At 38.6% G+C, this 20,266-nt stretch overlaps 1 protein-coding gene across 1 annotated transcript; it reads right to left on the bottom strand.

Moving 5' to 3' along the window:
- Window positions 1–204: 204 nt before the first annotated feature.
- On the bottom strand, window positions 205–18,255 carry LOC149011922 (FAD synthetase 1, chloroplastic-like). The gene is made up of 5 exons (XM_089161134.1): window positions 17,848–18,255; window positions 17,588–17,640; window positions 13,314–13,449; window positions 1,196–1,371; window positions 205–1,080 (listed from the first exon to the last, which is right to left on the bottom strand). The coding sequence occupies exons 1-5, from the start codon at window positions 18,087–18,089 to the stop codon at window positions 569–571; spliced, it is 1,119 nt and encodes a 372-aa protein (XP_089017260.1). The 5' UTR covers window positions 18,090–18,255; the 3' UTR covers window positions 205–568.
- Between the last annotated feature and the right edge of the window lie 2,011 nt (window positions 18,256–20,266).

Here is a 20,266-nt window from a genome sequence, read left to right as displayed (position 1 = left end):
GTCAAAAATGAAAATTGATTTCATAAATTTGTCCTGAATAAATTATGGAATGAAAAAAAAGTAGTATTTTAAAATGAAAACTTGATAAAAATAACAATAATAACTGAAAATAAATCGTTAGGATTTGGGAGTGAGAAAAAGGAGAAACAATATGTTTTCATACAAAGAATGTTTATTTACTATTATACTCTCAATTTACATTTGGATTTTTAAGTGACTTTGCACAAATATGAATAGAATGAAGTTTTGATTCAAAATCCATGATAGACTCCTGGAAGGTTTTCTATTCTTTTAATGTAAATAGGATTCAACATGAATACACACATCAACAAAATGAAGAATGTCTGCAAATAAGAATGAGAATTGATACCAAAAAGGCCCTTAATGCTTTGGAAAGAATATTTCTATGCATGAAATACATAGGAACTACAATAGCTCTTAGTCACAGTACCCCAAACAATTTTCTCTAATAAGGATATACATGAATGCAGTAATCTTCTCTAGAAGCTACTTCACCAAAAATAAATTTTAAAAATAAAAACTAGAAGAAAACTTGAATTGGATCCAATCATTGTTGTATTGAATCATCAAATTCAATTCCCAGAACTCTGCTGTTCTGGAATGGGATTTGTGTCCAAGAACCTTCTTCATATGCTTCCATATGTATGTGAGTTGCATCAATGATTGCTCTACATGGTACTATGCTTCTTTCATTAAACAACAGAGAGCAGTTCTCATATAAACCATCCCTTGGTGACAGATTCAATAAACTGGACTTCGGAGCTGATATCCTATTCACATCACCAACCAGTTCTTGGTCTCTCATTCTCAGTATGAGACGGTGTTTGCGCCCCAAAAGCTCTGACACGTATCTCATATCTCCTTCAGCAAGAGCATGACGAACTTGAGTAGATGACACTTGTCCCCTCTCTTTTGAATTGGGAGGGCCTTTATCTCTGATGCATTGGCTCCTGTCCATGACAGAGCTCACAATATAAGCTTGCAGTCCATACTCCTCACATAGCTTCACTAAGTCTGATGTGTCACCTGCAGCTTTGTATCCAAACCGGTAGCCTTCACCTGCCATGAGACACATAAAACTTTACCATCATACATAAAGCTGAATTGGATAGACAAAGAAAACATTCAACAACAAGAAGCTACAGAACTCAATTAATCATTCACTGATTGATACCTGCCACGACTCCACGTACTCCAAAATCTTTGGACAACTTCTCAACAAACTGTCGTGGAGAGAGATGTCTAACACTTGAGAAGTCAACATGGAACTCAGCTGGGGCAATATTACCACAATGAGAAGCCCAAGAAGCAAGAACTCGCTTCCGGTCACATTTGGCAACTACAGGAGCCCTGTATATGAAAATCACATAACAATGACAGAGATTAGTTGTTTTACATCAAGAGATTACTTGTAAGAGGAGGGTGAAGTTAACAAATTTACTGAAGTTAGTACAAATACAACTGCCACAGTTTTTATTTTTAAAAATCAGGGGTGCATGTTAGCACGTGGAGGGACTGTTCCCTATGTCAAAAGATCTTAAACTTTATGCCCTTAAATCTGTCTATACCTAAAGAATTTCTAGAATGTGAAGTGACTAGAAAAGGATATCAATGAAATGTGTAACCTGTTTTCACTTCCAGTTTATAGATACAATGACCATATACAGATATTACATTTGAAAGAAAGCCACCAAAAAACTCCTTTTTTTTTATATTTATTATTATTATTATTAATTTTTTTTGAATAAAAAATTCATTAACCAAAGGAAGAAAGGAGGAAGGGGGAGAGTAGAACGAGACTAAGGGCAGGCCCAGACAAGTCCAGAGGCAAACAGCAGGCACGAAGCCTTACATCAAAGAAACAATAGCAAGCACCAAGGAAGAGAGAAATATTGGTAACAAAGGCCTACTTTCTTATTCTATTCTTCTTTTTCTTTCTCCAGGGAGATTTAAAATCAGTCAAGAAGTCTCCATCAGCTTGGTATTGGCCCCTGCATATGTGGTTACTCCTACAACAACCATCGCAACCGCCATTTCCTATTCTCTCTGAACATGGACATTCTGCCTATTGCAAGTTTTTGCAAGTAATGATTGACCTAAAGAATCATCCAACAGCCAGATAACTGAGTTTATTCATTTTATTATCATTTTTTTTTTCGGGGGAGGCCTGATAACTGACTTCAGGGATGTCATTTAGTGAAGCTCGGTTGGGCGTGTTAGCGATGTCCTCTTCCTTATCCCAAGCGTTCAGAGACAGGTACTGACGGATTTTCACAAGGAAATTGAATGAGTGTTCTTGAGGAAACCTGGATCATCCAAGATGGCCAGCAGAGATCATCAGCAGAAGGTGATACAATGTCTTCTTAAGTCTAACTTGTCATAATTGGATTTAAGAAGACATTGTATCACCTTAAGTCTTATAGAGGAGAATGGTTCCAGAATTTAGAAAGAAATGTTGGCAATTGTTCCACTACTGAAATTTAATAGGAAACTAATGTTACATGTCAGCAGTGAATTAACTAATGCCACAAGAGAGTAGCAGTGCCTAGGAGACTCCACAGCATCATCCAGCATGTCTAGGAGATGACCCTATGGGAAACGGGTCATTCTCCATCACAGTTTTTTAAGTATCAGCCAGTATCATATCATACTGGCTGATGATTTCAGAATCAGTGGCTACTGATATGTATCTCTTTTCATTTTAAACATATGTATTTATTGCTAGTGCATTGAATTGGCGGATATCGCCCAATAAAATGCATGTGATACATTCTAAAACAAACTGATATGACCATCAGAAAGCCCATGTTGGTTTCAATTTCCACACAGAAAAGGGGCAAAGAAACTCCCAACCAGCAGTCCAAGAAGGCCCTTTCCCTTGTGACCTCTCATTGATCCAGATTGACCGGCATCCAATCCCGGCTTCAGGCCGATCTCTTTAAAAGTTCCCTTGCTGAAGAAACGAGAGCACTCCCCCATGAGCTTCTCTCTCTCTCTCTCTCTCTCCTCCAGGAGAGAAGAAGAGTTCCTCTGCCAAAACTCTCACATCAAATGGTTGGAACTGGGGTACTCTGATTCTGCCTACTTCCACTGGTCGTTGAAGGCAACGCTTAACTTCAACTCTATCCCATCCCTTGTTGATGGAAGTGGCCCCTTGCTCTCCGATATCCTTTCAATTATGGCTGAGGTTGCCTCTTTCTTCTCTTCCCTCCTTGTCTCTTCCACACCCACCCCCTGATGTGAACACAGATTGACTCCCCCTAGCTGAACCCCAACGTGGGCCCCAAGGCCCACCCAAGCAAGCTGGCCAAACCCTATTCCAAGGGTATTTTGGACCCTATCTTACTGATAGAATCAAATTTCAGAATTCTAGAAGAGTCCCAGTCCATTTTAATTTCCTTTATTTAAGTTGTTACTGAGTTGGTTAAGTTGTAGATAAGATAAGGCTCTTTTACAAGAAGGGTTCCTATCTTTCAGGATTTTGTTTTTTATTGGAATTTGTCTTTACTAGTAGTTAGCAGTCAAGTGTCCTAAGGAGTTCTTTCAACTGAACTTCCTTATATAGAGTTTTAAATTATTTAATTTCCAGCATTAGATATTTAGATTCTATTTCAAGGGTCAAGATTATGTAGTGGGCTCCTAATCTATAAAGGAATCCCACCTAGAGTTTAGTTCTTTTAGTAGGCTATAAATAACCTATTGTTTCTTTATAATTCAAGTCTGATTATTGAATAAAATTTGAGATTGAGTTAGGGATCATGGTTCCTTGTTGAGGGGGCCATGGCTGAATAAATCAAGAGTTTGTTCAAGGATCAGCACATCAATTCCACCTTCTTCTTCCACATTCCAGCACTTACAAGCACTCAAAGGGTCCTCACCCCCTTTCCCTACCTCCTCTCTTACCTGCAGCCTCCCCACCCCTTTTCTTCCTTGCACAAGTCCTAGGAGCCCACCCCCTCCATCGCAGACCCTCCCAGTCCCTTCCCCACCCCTGACAGACAAAGAGGGAAAGGCAGCAGAGGAAGTTCAAGGAGGAGTCTTATAGGGGCATTTCGGTGGATGTGGATGAGGAGTCAAATGATGATGAGGTTGGCAACAAATGAAGGCTGCCTTTGAAGCTAGCAGACAATCCTTGCATTTTGATAATGTGAAGCAATATGAGCAGGCTAGAGGAGCAGGTGCATCTGGGTCAGGGTCAACAGCTCCATCTAGACTTAAGGAGGGAGGTGAGAAGAGGAGGAAGACCGGACATGGGGAGGAGCAAACATAAAGGAGGGTGGTGATAGGAACCCACGTGTCGAATACAGAAATTGAAAAGATTTGATTGCTGGAATAACAAGAACAAACACAAAGACAAATAACACTGGTTATAATGGTGTCAGCTACCCCCCACACCTCACGGTGCCCTCAGCCAAAGGATGCCCAAAACCCTCCCTCTCTTCTCAAATATCCTCCCCCTTTTATAATCCTCCAACCAGCAGTTGGTAGTGGTAATCCCATTCTCTCTCCTCCACATCGCAATCTCCTAGGGTCAGGCTTTGGCTAAGGGCACCATGAGGTGTAGGGGGTGATTGGCACCATTGGCACCATTGTAACCACTGTTATTTATCTTCGTGTTTGTTCTCGTATACCAGTAATTAAATCTTGTTAATTTTTCGTATTCGACAAGCAAGTTCCTGTCAATTGGCATCAGAGTGTGTTTCGATCTGAGAGACGGTAGATGGAGACTGGATTGTCTATATTTTCCTGCGAAGGGGATGCACAGGAATGGATTGTAGAGGTAATAATACACTTCTGTTGGGCACACCACATTGAGTATGATTATCAATTGGATGTGGCTTTCCAACATCTGGAAGGGGATGGCATTGGAGTGGGTTTATTGGAAAAAAATGGCTGGAATTCAATTGGACAAGTTTCAAGGAAGCCCTGCAAGTTGATTTTGGTGAAGAAAAGATGTCGAATCTGAGAGTGGAATTGGATGCCACCCAGATTGAGAGTGAAGGAAGGGCTGCAAAATTCATAAAGTCATGGTTCAAAGGATTGATGGAACGTCAGAGATTTTCAAAAACCAAATCTACAACCATTATGCTGCAAGAGGGACAAATAACACTAGTTTCAATGGCGCCAGGCACCCCCTACAACTCATAGTTCCTCAGCTAAAGGCTGCCCAAAACCTTACATAAAACATCTCCCCCTCTTCTCACATATTTCCTCCCTCTTACAATCTTCCAACCAGCAGTTGGTACTTGGTAGTGATAATCCCATTCTCTCACATCCACATGGCATTCTCCTAGGTCTTAACAGGTGGATCTTATACTAGAGCAAGACCCCACCACCTTCAGGCAGTAGGGCTACTTCCAACCAACCATCCCTCAGATGTTTGGAAGTAGTAGGGAGGGTTACGATAGGGATGCGATCAACAAGTTTATATTCTACAACAACATTGCACCTAATTGAGCCCAGGGTCCGTATTACTAGGGGTTGATTGATAAGACTGCTAGCGTAGGTCCAGGGATGAAAGGACAAATGTCATGGGAGCAGATGATGTCTACTTGCCTAAGCAAAAGGAGCTGAAAGAGTACATCGAGACACTTAAGCCACGATGGCAAAGATACGGTGTGATTGTGATGGCAGATGGATGGACTAGTCCTACTAGACAATCCATTATTAACTTCATGGTGAACTGCAATGGTAAGATAATGTTCTTGAAGTCTGTGGATGCATCAAAGGAGGTGAAGGATGCTGACTATATCTACAAGCTTTTGAAGAAGGTGGTGCTTGAGATAGGGGCAATCAACATTATCCAAGTTGTCATAGATAACGTTGCTAATTACAAAAAGGCTGGGGAGATGCTTATGACCAAGAAAAGCAATAGGGTACCGCTTTTGGACACAATGTGCAGCCCATTCTATTGATCTTATGTTGAAGGACTTGGGCACGAAAAGATCTAATGACAATGTGACCACTTTTATATATAAACCATAGGTGTGCCTTGCAAATGATGAGGGGCAACTATAATGGTGATCTAGTGAGGCCTGGTGACACTAGATTTGCCAATAAACAATGTTGCGTTAAAAAGCATCCAATTGAAAGTGGTGCTCTCCAATTGATGCTTGCGAGTTAGGAATGTTTTAGTTGGCATGGATCTAACACATGAAGCAAGAACAACCCAACAAATCATTTCTATGATTCCTTTTGGGAGCTTGATAAGACAGTGGGTATATAGGAGCCTATTGTGTTTGTTTTGAGGATGGTGGACACTAAGAAAATGTGCACCTTGGCCCACATATACACTGCCATCTAGTAGATGAAGGAGATGGTCAGAGTTGCTGCCCCTAGATCCTCAAAAGCCTACCTCAAGATTATTTATGAGAGATGGGAGAAGCACTTGATGCATCTTTTGCACTTGGCTGGAGAGTCACTTTATGTTGTATAATTTACACTTAAGAATGTTGAATTTGTTGATTGGATTAATATAAACAACTAAGTCACTGACCAGGTTTTTAATTTTCTCAACACCAGTTTACCACCTCAAGCCCCAAGTACCAATACAAGCTTAATATGGGGCTTGAGGTCCATTTGATGAATGCGGTGCAAGGGAGGTAGACAAGCTAGAGCCATGTCCCACCAAACAAGGGATGATTAATGGGGAGGTGAGAACTTATTTTATAGTCTCTTCACCACCTTCTTTCATATATAGTGCTTACACTTACTAATTTTTTGTCAATACTTGAAATATGGGTGTACAGATCAACGATTTCAGGGATGCCACAAGGAGTTTTGGCAATGTTGTTGCAATTGCGGCCAGGAAGCAAGGAGACCTTGGTTAGTAACTAAGTATTTCTAGTTTAACTAAGTATACAAGCAAGTGCTATAATATTTACCTGCCAAAACCCTAATGCATTCTTACATTTTTTGATGCAGTTCACTGGTGAGTACTATATGGAACAAGTGCCCCAAATCTGAGGACAATAGTCATTCGGGTGCTATTGTAGACATGTTCATCCTCTGGTTGCAAGAGGAACTGGAGCACATTCTCTTTCATCCACAATAAGATGCGTAACAGATTGGGAAATAAGAGACCCGGCAGTTGGTGCACAATAAGAGACTCGAGCAGTTGGTGTATGTGCAATATAACATGAGGTTGAGATTAAAGCACATAAGTGCAAGGATACTTTGGTGGAGATTTTCTATGAGGCAGATGATGAGGAGGATGTCACATACCAATGGGTTAGGATTGAGGTGGACCAGTGTTGGATCCGCTAGGAGTGTTGCCAGATCCTAATATTGTTACTGCCATGGATCCAGCTAAGGTGGAGGCCCACATGTCTTCTGATGAGGCTGTAGTGCATACACAAACAACTACACAACTAGCTTATACCATTTGAGAAGCCACCTGAATGACCTACTATAACAGAGAGTGAGAATGGATGATGACACCCCTTCTCAGTCTCAGAGTCATAGAGGCAGTGTTAATGGGGCAAGCAGTAGTGCAGGTGCTAGTGTTGCAAATGGAGGTGGAGAGGGCCAATATAGTGGAAGTCAAAGGGGAATGTCACCACCATCAAATAAAATTCAATGGTGAGACCCAGTTTACCCATGCTACACAGGATACTGACCATGGTGCCCGACCCTGGACTTATAAGGGCCATAGGGATATAAGTGATATAAGCATTCATAATCTGGTAGAGAGCATCAGGAGTATGAGCATTGATGCTAGTGGTAGTGATACTTACCATCAGCCTTGGCAGTCAGTCCTCGAAGTATGCAGCCGACGATCACACTACTAGTTCTGATAGTTGGCTACTCTTCATAAGGAGGGCTTCAGATTGTTCAAGACCTCAACCTTGTAGAATTCAATTATGGGAGTGAAGCTAGGTTGCCGAGTGACTACTTCAAGAACCCATACCTACAAGTTCAGTATCAGCTAGCCACGCAGCACTAAAGGTTACCCCAGAGTTTTGTTCCTTCAATTTTGGACTATAACACACTTGGGGTATGTAAACACCTATGAGGTATTATAGAAACTCATTGAGTAGGAAAGGCTATGTTACCTACACTCAGAATAAGATGTGGGAACAAGCTAAGTGATACTCACCAGACAGTTAGTCACCAGGTTTGAACTTTGCACACAAAACTCACTTTGCATTTTGATTTTTAATTAACATATTACAAATGTACAAGTATTTTGATTGTTTCACTTTACCATTGAAGATGATGGTTTTTAATTCAAAATCTAGGTTGCTAAACAATGGAGGATATTGATATTGCTTAGCAACACGGAGTCCCCATGGATCCACAGTGATAGACGATCAATTGTAACTACTACAGTAAAATCCTCATTGGAGGCAAAATGAGGTTCAAGCAACACTTGGTTAGATGGTATGCAATACACACAGGTGCTCTCTTGTCCCTAATTTTGTGAGAATTCATATTCTTGACCACCTCATTGAGTTGGCTGAACAACATAGAGCCAGTAAAGGACCTGCAGGACATGGTCGTGGTGCAGTTGCTTAGTTACCCTTAGGCCTTGATTGAATTTATTTCACCTTGTTCTAATGAAGTTATGATGCTTGTCCTACTGTATTTTTGAGAGTCAACACAGATGATGTTATATTTTTCTATTGAGTAATGAACCACTAATATGGATGGAATTATGAACAATTTGAGTTATTTGATGTATCTTATCACTTGGTTTACATTTATATCAATTAATGGTTTGATATCTCATGTTTTGTAACATTGCATCTTCGTTCATGCAACATTTCAGTTTCAAATTTAGGGTCGAGTTAGAAGTTAGAACTCAGACATAAGCTTGTTTTCTCACAAACCTAAGGCCACCAGTATGTTTAGAAGGCCTAAAATAGGTTAAATACCAAGATTCAACTTAACCCTTTAAACCCCCCGAGATGGGCCCTCGCGTTCACTCTAGTTGGGCCCAAAGAGTTACCATATCTCGACCGAGATCTTGGTTTCTTGGAAACAAGATTGGCCTTGAGGCCAAGATTTCTTACCGTGTTTATCTCAAGTAGAAGTATTGCTGATAACATTCTCCTCTGTGCGGATATTGTCTTTGGCTTTGACTATTGTCCTCACTCCCAATTACCCTTATGAAGATTTACATTCAAAAAGCCTTCAACTCCATTCATTAGGACTGCACCCAAGACATCCTTAATCAGATGGCTATCCCTCCAACTTTTGTTCACTGGTTTTACTCTTGCATCTCCTCTTCCTCCTCTGTTATCATAAATGGGTCTCCTACTGGACTCCTTCCTTCCTTTATTGGCATCCTTGTATTAGAGATGGGGGAAGTAACATACAATTGTTGTTCCCTAGGGCTTAAGTCTGTTTGTTTTGTCTTTCTCTTAGGCCTCTTTGGTGCTTTCTTCTCCCCCCCCCCCCCAACCCAAAAAAAAAAAAAAAAAAAAAAAAAACCCATCCTTTTTTCCTATATAATTGGATTATTTTGAGTAGCTGCTATATTTCTAGCTGACCACCACCCAAAAAAAAAAGTTCTTTTTTGCATAGATTTAAGTTGGGGTTAATGTTCATGTACAGTAACAAACAATTCAAAAGGTGCTAAAAAGAAGTAAGTATGGATCATTAAACAAGCTTTTTGAAAAATTGAAGGAAATATTACAGAAATGTGAGAGATTCACAAAAAACATAATTTTAGTGTTTAAAATCATTGTTTTTAAACCTATGTTTTGCCATAAATCCATAGATTTAGCCATTTAGGTAAAAGTAAACCAACCAATTGCATAATATTTTTGCAAGTATTTATACTGAGATTCAAGAAACTTCACAAAAAAAAAATGAAATTTCTTCATCTTTAAAATTCACTGGGGGTCAACACTATGATGTGAACAAGGGTTCACCTCCTGGCCGAAACCTTGGAGTGGGCCCCAAGGCCACTCCAACGTGGCCCACCTAGGGCTGGCCAAACCCTCCAAGAGGAGGATTTTGGTCAATTTCAGCCCGAATATCTGCTGGAATTAAATTTCAGAATTTTATTTCTTAATGTTCAAGAATTTTGTTTAGTGTAGAAGTCTTGTCTTGATGTGGAGTCTTACTTTAAAGGACTTTTACGAGTCTTTTATTACAAGAAGAGTTCCTTTCCTTTATGTTGGAGTCCTAGGCTCTATTTGGTACTGTTTGAATTTTATGATTATTTGATCTATAAACATAAATAGATATACTTGGTATGATTTGTGATCCTTGTTTATCATTAAAATAAATTGATTTAAACATAAATTCATAAATGGGTTAGGACTGTTTATGATTTATCACCAAAACTGTTATTTATTATTTATGCAGGTACCATTAATGAGCATGTGCAGATTACAAGGTAAACAAAACTAACCAAAAATAAAAATTATGATACATAATATATTATTGATTATTCACCCAATGGTACGAAACCTATTTCTTACTAGTATAATATAAGTAGGGGTAAAGAGGTGAAATTACAAAAAATTGTTCTAATCTCTCTCTCCTCCCATTTCCACTTTAACAATATTTTAAGGATATCAAAACTAGCCAAAACTGATAAAAACTAGATAAAACCAAAACTGAAGCCCAAATATATTTTATAAGGTAAACAAAACTAACCAAAAATAAAAATTATGATACATAATATAGTATATATATTATTGATTATTCACCCAATGGTACGAAACCTATTTCTTACTAGTATAATATATCATATCTAATAGTAACCAAACAAAAATTGTATATCATTCATAACCTATTATTATAATTGTTTATTCATAAATAGGCGAAAAACATAAATATAATCCATGCCAAAGAGAGCACTAGTGTCGTAGGGGAATCTATTTTCAAGAAGATTCCATAGTTGTTGTTTAGTTTAAGTTTTAATTGTGTGTCTGAGATTAATTGTAAGGGAGATCGTAAATTATAAAGGACTCCCAATTAGAGTTAAGCCTCTAGTAGGCAAAAATAGCCTAGTCTTTTCATTGTAATGTTAAGTCTCATTTGAATAAGAATTGAGTTTGAGTTAAGGATCGTGGCCTTGTTGAGGAGGCCTCGGTTGGCTAGAAATTGAGAATTCTTCTTCAAGATCAGCCCATTCTTAAAGATTCTAGCACTCTTCTTCCAGTCTCCAGCATCCACAAGCCATTACAGCAGCTTCCAAGTAAGTACTGCAGGCCCCCATCCTCTCCCACACCCTCCCAAACCTGTCACACCAACCCCAGGCCCCTTCCCCTTCTTGCGCAGACCCAGAATCCCTCCCCTCCCCCCCCCCCGCCCCCACACCCCAGGCAGCACCTTCCTCAACCCCTGACAGCCCCTAAAACCCCTACCCTACCCCCCCTACAACTCTCCCCATCCCCTCCCCTTCCTTTCCCCTCCCCTGCAGCTCCCTCTTTCCCTCTCTTTTCTTCGTCGCATCCCTCCCCACCCCCTTTCCTGACTTGCGGCAGATCTGAAACAAGAAAAAGAAAGAACGAAAAGAAGAAAGAAAGAAGAAGAGAATCATTAAAAGATTGCCAAAGATCTTTTCCATTCCCTCAGAGATCAAGGCCATAGTTACCCAGAATCATCCCTAAACTCTTCCAAACCCAACCGCAGACTTCCCTGAGCCTCCTAGGGTCAGTCTGGATATCACAAGTTCACTCCCATCTTGATTTGATAAAACCCTAAATTTACCCTTTTCCTCAATTGGATCCTACCCATCTATTTGTGATAATTGAGCTTTCCCATATCGATCATCCTTGGTACCTTAGATCAACCCATCGACTATTGGAGATTTATTGTTGGAAGATTATGGGCAAACCAAAAACTTTAGGGAATTCTTCCAAGAAACCCTGGCCCCTAAAATTGGGTTTCCATCACATTATGCTTATGTTCAGTCCGTGAACAAGGCAAACCCTAAATTTTAGGGAATTCTTCCAAGAAACCATGGCCCCTAAAATTGGGTTTCCATCACACTATGCTTATGTTCAGTCCGTGAACAACTTCGTCCTATTCACTGTTATTGTTGTAGACCCTTCCAGATATGAGTTTCAACTACCCCAGAACTGTTAATGGCAGAAGATTATTAGTCTATTACAACGTTAGAACCTCATCTTTTATAGTAACAAAGTAGTGCACTTGCTTTGTCACATGTTGTGACTCCATTTTAGGGTTTTGCAGTATGTGTGAACCCTAATTGTTATATATTGCTCACTATATCATTTTTTGCTACAGAGTGTATTACCACGTGTATCTTGACCAATTCCATACATATCTTTTGCTTATTTTGTATACCTTTGGTATGCTATGTCTCTTAAAATCATCCTTCCATTAGGATACCCGATATTGGTACTTCAAACCTTGCTCTTCTGCAACTTCCAGGCCCAAACTGTGAAAGAACATTGAAGCCAAGGTCTAAGTAGGATTTATAATGGGCAGTATCATAAAACCCAGTGATCAACCAAACCAGTGTTACACTACTGATAACCATATGGATATCCATTGCTGTCAACTGCAGTACCATATTAAGAGACAAAAGTGACTTAAGGTGAAGCAAGTGCAATTAATTATCTCTCGCACATTTCATGACTAAGAACGTTGCAAATATAACAATTTCAGGAATAAAATATCTGCAGCAAGTACCGTGGTCAGGGATAGGTACACTAATGTTAGTTATCTTTATAGCATGTTATGTTTTCACCTCTGTAACAAGTTTGTACAACAAAAGCAACCCAGTTCTTGGTTATCCCTAGGAACGAAGTTTCCATCTACTACCATTAAGAAGGATTGTGTAGTTAGATTACTGCTGGCTCCTGTAACCTCCATGGTTGTCACGGGTCACTGCGTCTAGGTGACAAGGTGTTTGAGGGCGGAAGAACATCAAGGTGACACCAACCAGGCGCCTAGAACCACCACAGTGCCTGGATGCCCAGGTGGCACCTTGAAAACTACGGTCACTTTTTTCCCCTCTCGTCCCCTTCGTGACAGGAAAAAAATTCCATCGTAAAGTGGAATAACCAATAAAACTGGCCATTTTACACAACGGCCAGGTCATTTGAAGTGCAGATTTATACTGTATTAAACACAACCAAAATGCCAACCAAACTGCTTCAAGTCATGGGTGGGTACTTGTAACTGCAGAAACACGAAGTGGTTCCCAAATTATAACAATGAATGGAAGTGAAATGAAAAGATGGGAAGAAAGGTTGGGGAAATAAACATAGACCAAAGAGAATATGCATTTCATACGAAATTAGTAGAAACCTTAAACCTAGCATCTTTAGAGAATACAAAAAGATGAAAGAGAAAATATGTACCGCGGTTCCCAACCAAGTACTTCTGCCATTCCAACAAATGACATAAGAAAGGGAACGCCAGCCTTTGATGCTTGCACCGCAAGTTCTCGGTGACCAACATGAAGAGCATCAAACTTTCCCAGAGCTGCTATACCTCCTAGTTAAGTGATAAAGAAGAACAACAGCAGAAGATTGGGTCAAATAAGGAATGATGATGCATAATCATTAGAACTGGCAGTGAATGACTAACTAGGAGTATAAAATAGAAGTATGTGTAGGAAGAAAAAAAAATTCTGTAAATGTAATTCCAGCATGCCTTGTGATAAAATTGGTATGAACGTCAAAACAACAGACAACCCCCAAAAGAGTATTATTGAAACCCATACATGGTGCCCATACAAAAATTTATGATAAAATTGGACAAGAATCTATGAAATACAAAGCAAGTGTACTCAATGGTTCATTTTTTTTAACATAAGCATCATTGGCTCATTAGAGTGAAAAAAAAAAAAAAAAAAAAAAAAACTAGCCATCTTTTTAACTGGTTAATTGGTTCAGTTTCATTCCAACTCCAAAATACACTCTAATGGCTAGGACCAGAATCAACCAATTAATAATCAGCAGCAATTGTTGTCGATCAGTTCTGGTTTGTTAGTTTTGGCCAAGACTAACAACCTACTCTGACTCTTGACCTTGATGACTTAATCCTTTTCAACAGGGATGACACTCTTATTCTTCAATTCCATGTCCTGATGGTGAAAGTGCCTACAATCCTCAAAATTTAGGTACCTGAGAGTGTCATTCTGAGGAAACTAATACAACAATCACCAGAAGACTGCTAGAAGGGGAAGCTGATATGTTAATATTGACAGACATCTCAAGATAAAACTCCATGTTAGGCAATCTAAGCCAAACACATCAGGTACTTCTCCCTCAACCTTTATCTCAACACAATAAGGCTTGAATGTACATATGCAATGATAAACAGGTTGAACATCCTTTCTGAACATATTTTAACAGCAGGTGTCTTAGGCCTTTGGATGTCAAAATGAAAAATATTCTGAGATGCTGACTTGTGTCAGAGAGACAGAGCCATCATTTATCTATATTAACAGATAATAAGAACAAGAAAAGTAGAAATATCCAATGAGGGATATTACAAAATAATATGTTAGGGAAAATTCTACCCTTAAACCCAGAATTACAACACTCCCCCTCAACTTGATGCATACACATCAACCATGCCCAACTTGCTAGCAATAGGACAAAAAACTTTAATACTAAGCCTCTTATTAAATATAGCAGCCAGGTGATTTCTTAAAGAAGCAGAAGAAATGCGTATAAGACCAGACTCAATCTTCTCTTTTAACGAAGTAATGCTAATTCCTGACTTACTATCTGAATATAGTTGCATGGGAGCCTTTGCATCTAACCAAACCATCTTCAAGCAATCCCTTTAACCCCAGTAACTCATACAATGAGCCATTGCTCTAAATTCAGCTTGAGCAGTACATCGAGCTACAACAGCTTGCTGTTTACTTTTCCAAGTAACCAACTTTCCTGAAATAGACCTTTATCATCCGCAAATTTGGCCCAATTTGCATCCATATAAGCTTCAACATTGAGAAATTGATGGGAAAATTTTAGAATTCCCTCTCCAAAAATCGCTTTTAAACCTTATGATTCTACAAACAACATCTAGATGAGAGGAATATGGATCATCCATGTAATGGCTCACCAGACTGACTACAAAAGCTATATTTGGTCTGGTGTAAGACAAGTAAATAAGTCTCCGCACTAATCGTCGGTAGCTTCTCTTGTCCAGAAGTTCACCATCTTGACTCTTAAGATGTGAGTTGGGTTCAATTGGAGTATTTGCTGGCTTACAGCCCAACATACCTATATCCATTAACAATCCCAAAGTATATTTTCTGTGTGTGTTTGTGTGTGTGTTTGAGAGAGAGAGAGATTCCATGAGATGAATAGACCAACTCTATGCTTAGGAAATATTTCGGCTTTTCCATGTCATTGATTTCAAACTCTATTCCTAATAAGGTCTTTAGGGAAGAAATTTCAGTTGCACTACTTCCAGTGATAACAATATCATCCATATATACTATCAACACAATGATGTGGGCATTAGTCTTTTCAATGAACAAAGTGTGATCAGCATTGCTTTGCTTGTAGCCAATGGAAACTATGGTTTTATGGAATTTCCAAAACCATGATCTTGGCAATTGCTTCAACCCATACAAAGCACGGCTGAGTTTGCACCCTTCTTTTCTCCAGTAGCGAACTCTATAGTAGTGAACTCCACACACACCTCTTGATTTTCTCCATGAAGAAATGTATTCTTGATATGAAGTTGTTGAACATCCCATCCTTAATTTACTACACATGAAAGAATGACCCATACTATGTTCATCTTTGCTACAAGTGCAAAGGTCTCCTGATAATCAATGCCATAGGTTTGTGTAAATCCTTTAGCCACCAACCTAGCTTTATATCTTTCGACAGTACCACCAATGTTGTGGTTGACTATGAATACCCATTTGCAACCGCAATCCTCTTTCTTGTAGTTAAGGCAACTAGATATAATGTTGTGTCTATTCCCAGAGTTTTTATTTTTTCATCCATTGCTTCTTTCTCATGAGATTAAGCTAGTGCTTCCTTCCAAGTGTTAAGAATACAGATATGGAAGAAGCAAAGGATTGGAAAATATGTGACGAAAAATCATATGATACAACAAAAGAGATAGGATTGTGAGTAATGTTCTTCATTATTTACATACTGTAATTGGTTTACCAGGGAGGGGTTAGAGACAAGATCAAGAATAAAGTCACAAAGATGAATAGGCATAGGACCCAGAGCAGCTGCTTTCAATTGACCTGGTAAAACTGTGGTAGGTCTCCTCTCTTACGTCAGCTCTTCCATGCCTTTGAGTACCCTTTGTGGCTTATTCTCCTTGTTGGTGAGCACTTGTACTCCCAACAAGAGTCTTTTTTTACCCATTTATGGTATAAATCCTTTCGTGAAGAAGGATCATAGAGTCTCTTTGGTTACCCATATTTTCTGGATCAGAACTTTATCTAATTAATCTATTGGTTTGTTTGAAGTGGAGAAGGCTCCAGTTACGTGAGCATGACTTCCCCTCTTTTCAGATAAACTGCATCAAGCTTAATGAGACCAATTACTTGCGGTGGTCTTGATCTGTTACCTTGCAATTAGTTTCCACGGCTTGCTGGCCACCTTCAGGTGTTAAATAAGGGAAAGTTTGGAAAGAAGTGGGTGACTTCTGTTTTGGATTTAATGGTTGGCAGTGATCTCTAAAAGCAAGCAGCAACAATAGGAGAGGTGGAGCCATGTCACATTGCTTACCACAATGAGCCATACAATATAGTTAGGATGCAAGGGTCACCTATGCCATTTAGATATAGCAGACAAAGGACATCCTAAGCAGGCCTATAGACCAACAGTTTGGTTTGACGGATAGATAGAGATAAAGGCTATGGTAGATCTGACATCAAAATACGTCTTCTATAGAGTGGTTTGGTATAATTCAAGCTAAGGGAAAGATTGTTAGGGTTAGGAATGTCTTGTATTCTGCGACTTCATATAATTAGACTTGGTTTGACTGGTTTTCGGTAAATTACATGTAAGGGTAAAGTTGTAATAATGTGAAGATTAGAGTATTGTGTCCATATGTTGTCTCTGTGGCAAAACTCAAAGGGGAAAACTTTGTGAGATGGAGAGTGGTGTAGAGGAGTTCTTTAGGAGATAGCCAAAATCTCTTGTTCTCTTGGGAGGAGGTAAGCAATTTTGCCAAGCCAAAGTAAATTCAGTGCATTGTGAGTGTATTTTGCCTGTTTTCTTCCTCATGGTTGTACATTGGTTCCCAACATAGTTTCTTAAAACTTGAAGCCTTGGTCATTTATTGAAAGGAGTTCAGAAATGTAGGTAATAGTCTTTTTTAAGGTGAAATATGAAATTTGAATTACTCTTGCTGCAGTCTTTTTTGAACTTCTCCCCGACAGTATGTTGGGTGTGATTCTAACACCCATTGGAATCAGCATCAACCCAACACCACCCCCCATGGCCCCATGCACAAAAATGAAAACCCTTTTCGTTCTATCAATATAAATTCATTCATATTTTTTACAAGAAAATAAGTGTTAAACCACATTCCTAAGAACTGAATTTTTTTTGCCATGAATGACAAATGCAACTATTAGTCATTACCAGCCAGAACAAAGAAGGCTAGCGAAATAACAGAAGATAGGAGCAAAATGAAAAACCTGTGATGGATGATGAATTATCAGAAGGAAGTTCCCGATCATCATCACGTTGACTAACACAATAAGATATAGAGCAAACGTTTGGATAAGTGTCAGTCACGAAAACACAACCATAGGCAAAAGAGGGTCTCTCAAGCGTGAAAAAACCCATAAGATAAAAATTTCAAAAATAGACCAAGCATGTGAACAAGTTTATAGAATGGATAATTCATTTGGGTAAAGTAGGAGAGATTAAAAAAGAAAATACCAAACAATCAAACCTGAAGCAATCAGAGAGAGCAGGAGCTTCACTGGATGATTTGGCTTCCAGTGTATCGGCTTTAAACCCAGAAACATTGCCGGAAATCCCAATCAGACAACTCTTGAGACCATTGTTATCACAGGGTTTCAGGGAGAACGATACAAACTTCCGGCCAACCAATTGATGACAAAATGGAACCCTGGAACAGAAACCAAGGTCATAATTTCTCAAGTGCTGAGAAATTCGACATCCAGCCACCATTGTCAATTGCAGAAAGATCTGTAATGGTGACTTCAGAGTTCAGACTTGGGAGAAGGCCAAACTAGATTCTAAGAACATAAGTTCCGCCTGACAAGACCATATGATGCTTTTTTTTGGGTAAGAGACCATATGAGGCTTGAGACTTAGAACGTGGAAGTTCCACATACTCTTATGAAATAAACCAGTAGTTTGGCAGCGAAAGGTTACTGTTTGGTTACCCAAAAAGAAAGGTTACTGTTTACTTTTTTATTTTATTTTATTTTTGTTAAAAAAAATTAAGATTGTGATACATCATACATGGCAATTACCAATTATTCAAATAGTGGAGAGCTAATGGGTTCGAATCTTGCAGACAACAAAACATTTCCCCTAAAGGATGTAATCGAGACGCGTGCAACAAGCTGGCCCGGATGAACCTCAGATACCAAAAATATATATATTTATACAAATAGTTAAGATTAAAATTCAATTGAAAATAAAAAACTGAAGGTAGCAGCTGAACCGCTGTGAGATCCGCTTAGCTGAACGTTCTTAAAATCTACCAATAAATTTGGCGATTGAATAGAATTGTCCAATAAATCTCTTTATTTTTTTTTCGCATTACTTATTTGTTAATTATTTTAACCTTTGCTATTTCTCTTTTTGTTGCCAGCAAAGTTGAAATTATCCGATTGCTAGATTTATGGCTTGTTTATCATTTGATGAGCATGATTCTAAATTTCTGATAAAGGTATTCGATTTTATTGGACAATCTAGATTTCTTTCTTCTTTTTTTCATTAAGAGCTTCTTATAAATCGGAATGTGTGCAAACCCAATACCTCCATGTGAGATTTGAAGTTAAAAAATATATTAGGGTAAATATTACTTACCTCCCCTCTTAATTGGACAAATAGCACTTTTACACCCCCTCTTAGTTGGATAATATCACTTACCAAGAAAAATATTTAATGGTAAAAGTTAAATTTAACCGATAAAGTTAATATAGGGGAGGTGTTTGATACATTTGCTAGGTAAGAGGGGAGGTAAGTGATATTATCCAACTAAGAGGGGGTGTAAGTGCTATTTGTCCAGCTAAGATGGGAGGTAAATGATATTTACCCAATATATTATCATAGATAATTATCTCATTTCATTGATTCTCTTACTCAAACCATTATTTATGAAAAATCATGATTGCCAATGATGAGTAAGTCAAGCGATTAAAAATCCGCCCTCCCACGAGGAGGTCTTGGATTCGCATCCACTCGGTGGCGCATATTAGTAATTTAGTTCTCACCCAATAGTAACAAGCTACCTTTCAAAAACAAAACAAAAAAAATCATGATTACCCATTAAAGTCTTAAATTCCTTTATTATCTCCTCTTAAGAGACAAGATCTCCAAAACAATGAATCTTTATTTGAAAAACAAAGTTGAAAAGTTGAAATAAAAAAAAAAAAAACTAATATATTCCATATTCTCAAATCGAACCTTTGTACCATTCTCTTTGAAGTCTAGTTGGTCCTTTTTATTTTTGTTATGTAAAAATTATTTATTTATTTTTTTTCTTTTTTTGTATCTAAGGTACATCTGGATTAGCTTGTTCACATATGGATTACAAAGTACAAGATAAGAACTATCGGTTCTTACAAGTGAAGTTTGGTTAAGAGATGGGAAGACTAATGTTAAAGGGTGTCCATATGGTGCCACAATACGTATTACATATGGTTACAAAGATACTAGAGTTGGCAACAAGTTTCGTGGAGTGCACTTACGACATCAAGTCAGAGAGTTAAGTCATGTGTAGATTCTTTGATTAGAATTCTTTCGGTCCATTGATTAGTTCAATCCCATGTTGTAGTAGCGGTGCTTTCGAAACTCATATAGAACAATGCCAGTAAAAAAAAGTATTGTGGTTTGTAATATAATCTTTCTATTGTGGGTGAGCTTCTAGCACATTGGAAAGCAATATCTTGTTAGAGGCCTAAAGTCCTAGGAAGTTTGTGGTTTTTGATCCTTCATTCCCTCCACGCTTCCCCCCTTCTCATCCCATCTCCAAAGGACCTAGGGCCTCAGGTCACCATGACTGACATCAACATGGTCAAAGGAAAAAAAAAAAAAATATATAATAATAATAATTCTTCTGCTATTTTAATATAGAATTTTTTTTTTTTTTTATAGTTACCCTTAACATTAAT

The sequence above is a fragment of the Hakea prostrata genome, chromosome 7 (assembly GCF_041222555.1).
Source record: "Hakea prostrata isolate BN-2017 chromosome 7, UWA_Hpros_2, whole genome shotgun sequence".
Lineage (NCBI taxonomy): Eukaryota > Viridiplantae > Streptophyta > Magnoliopsida > Proteales > Proteaceae > Hakea > Hakea prostrata.
The sequence above is the reverse complement of the archived record's forward strand: the minus strand, read 5'-3'. Positions and strand labels throughout refer to the sequence as shown.

Excerpts from the sequence above, each read along its gene's own strand:
- LOC149011922 (XM_089161134.1), bottom strand. The coding sequence starts at position 18,089 with ATGGTGGCTGGATGTCGAATTTCTCAGCACTTGAGAAATTATGACCTT. Across the intron at positions 17,641-17,847 it reads GCTCTCTCTGATTGCTTCAG|TCAACGTGATGATGATCGGG; the intron begins GTTTGATTGTTT and ends TTATTGTGTTAG. Across the intron at positions 1,372-13,313 it reads GTACTTGGTTGGGAACCGCG|GGCTCCTGTAGTTGCCAAAT; the intron begins GTACATATTTTC and ends TTTCATATACAG.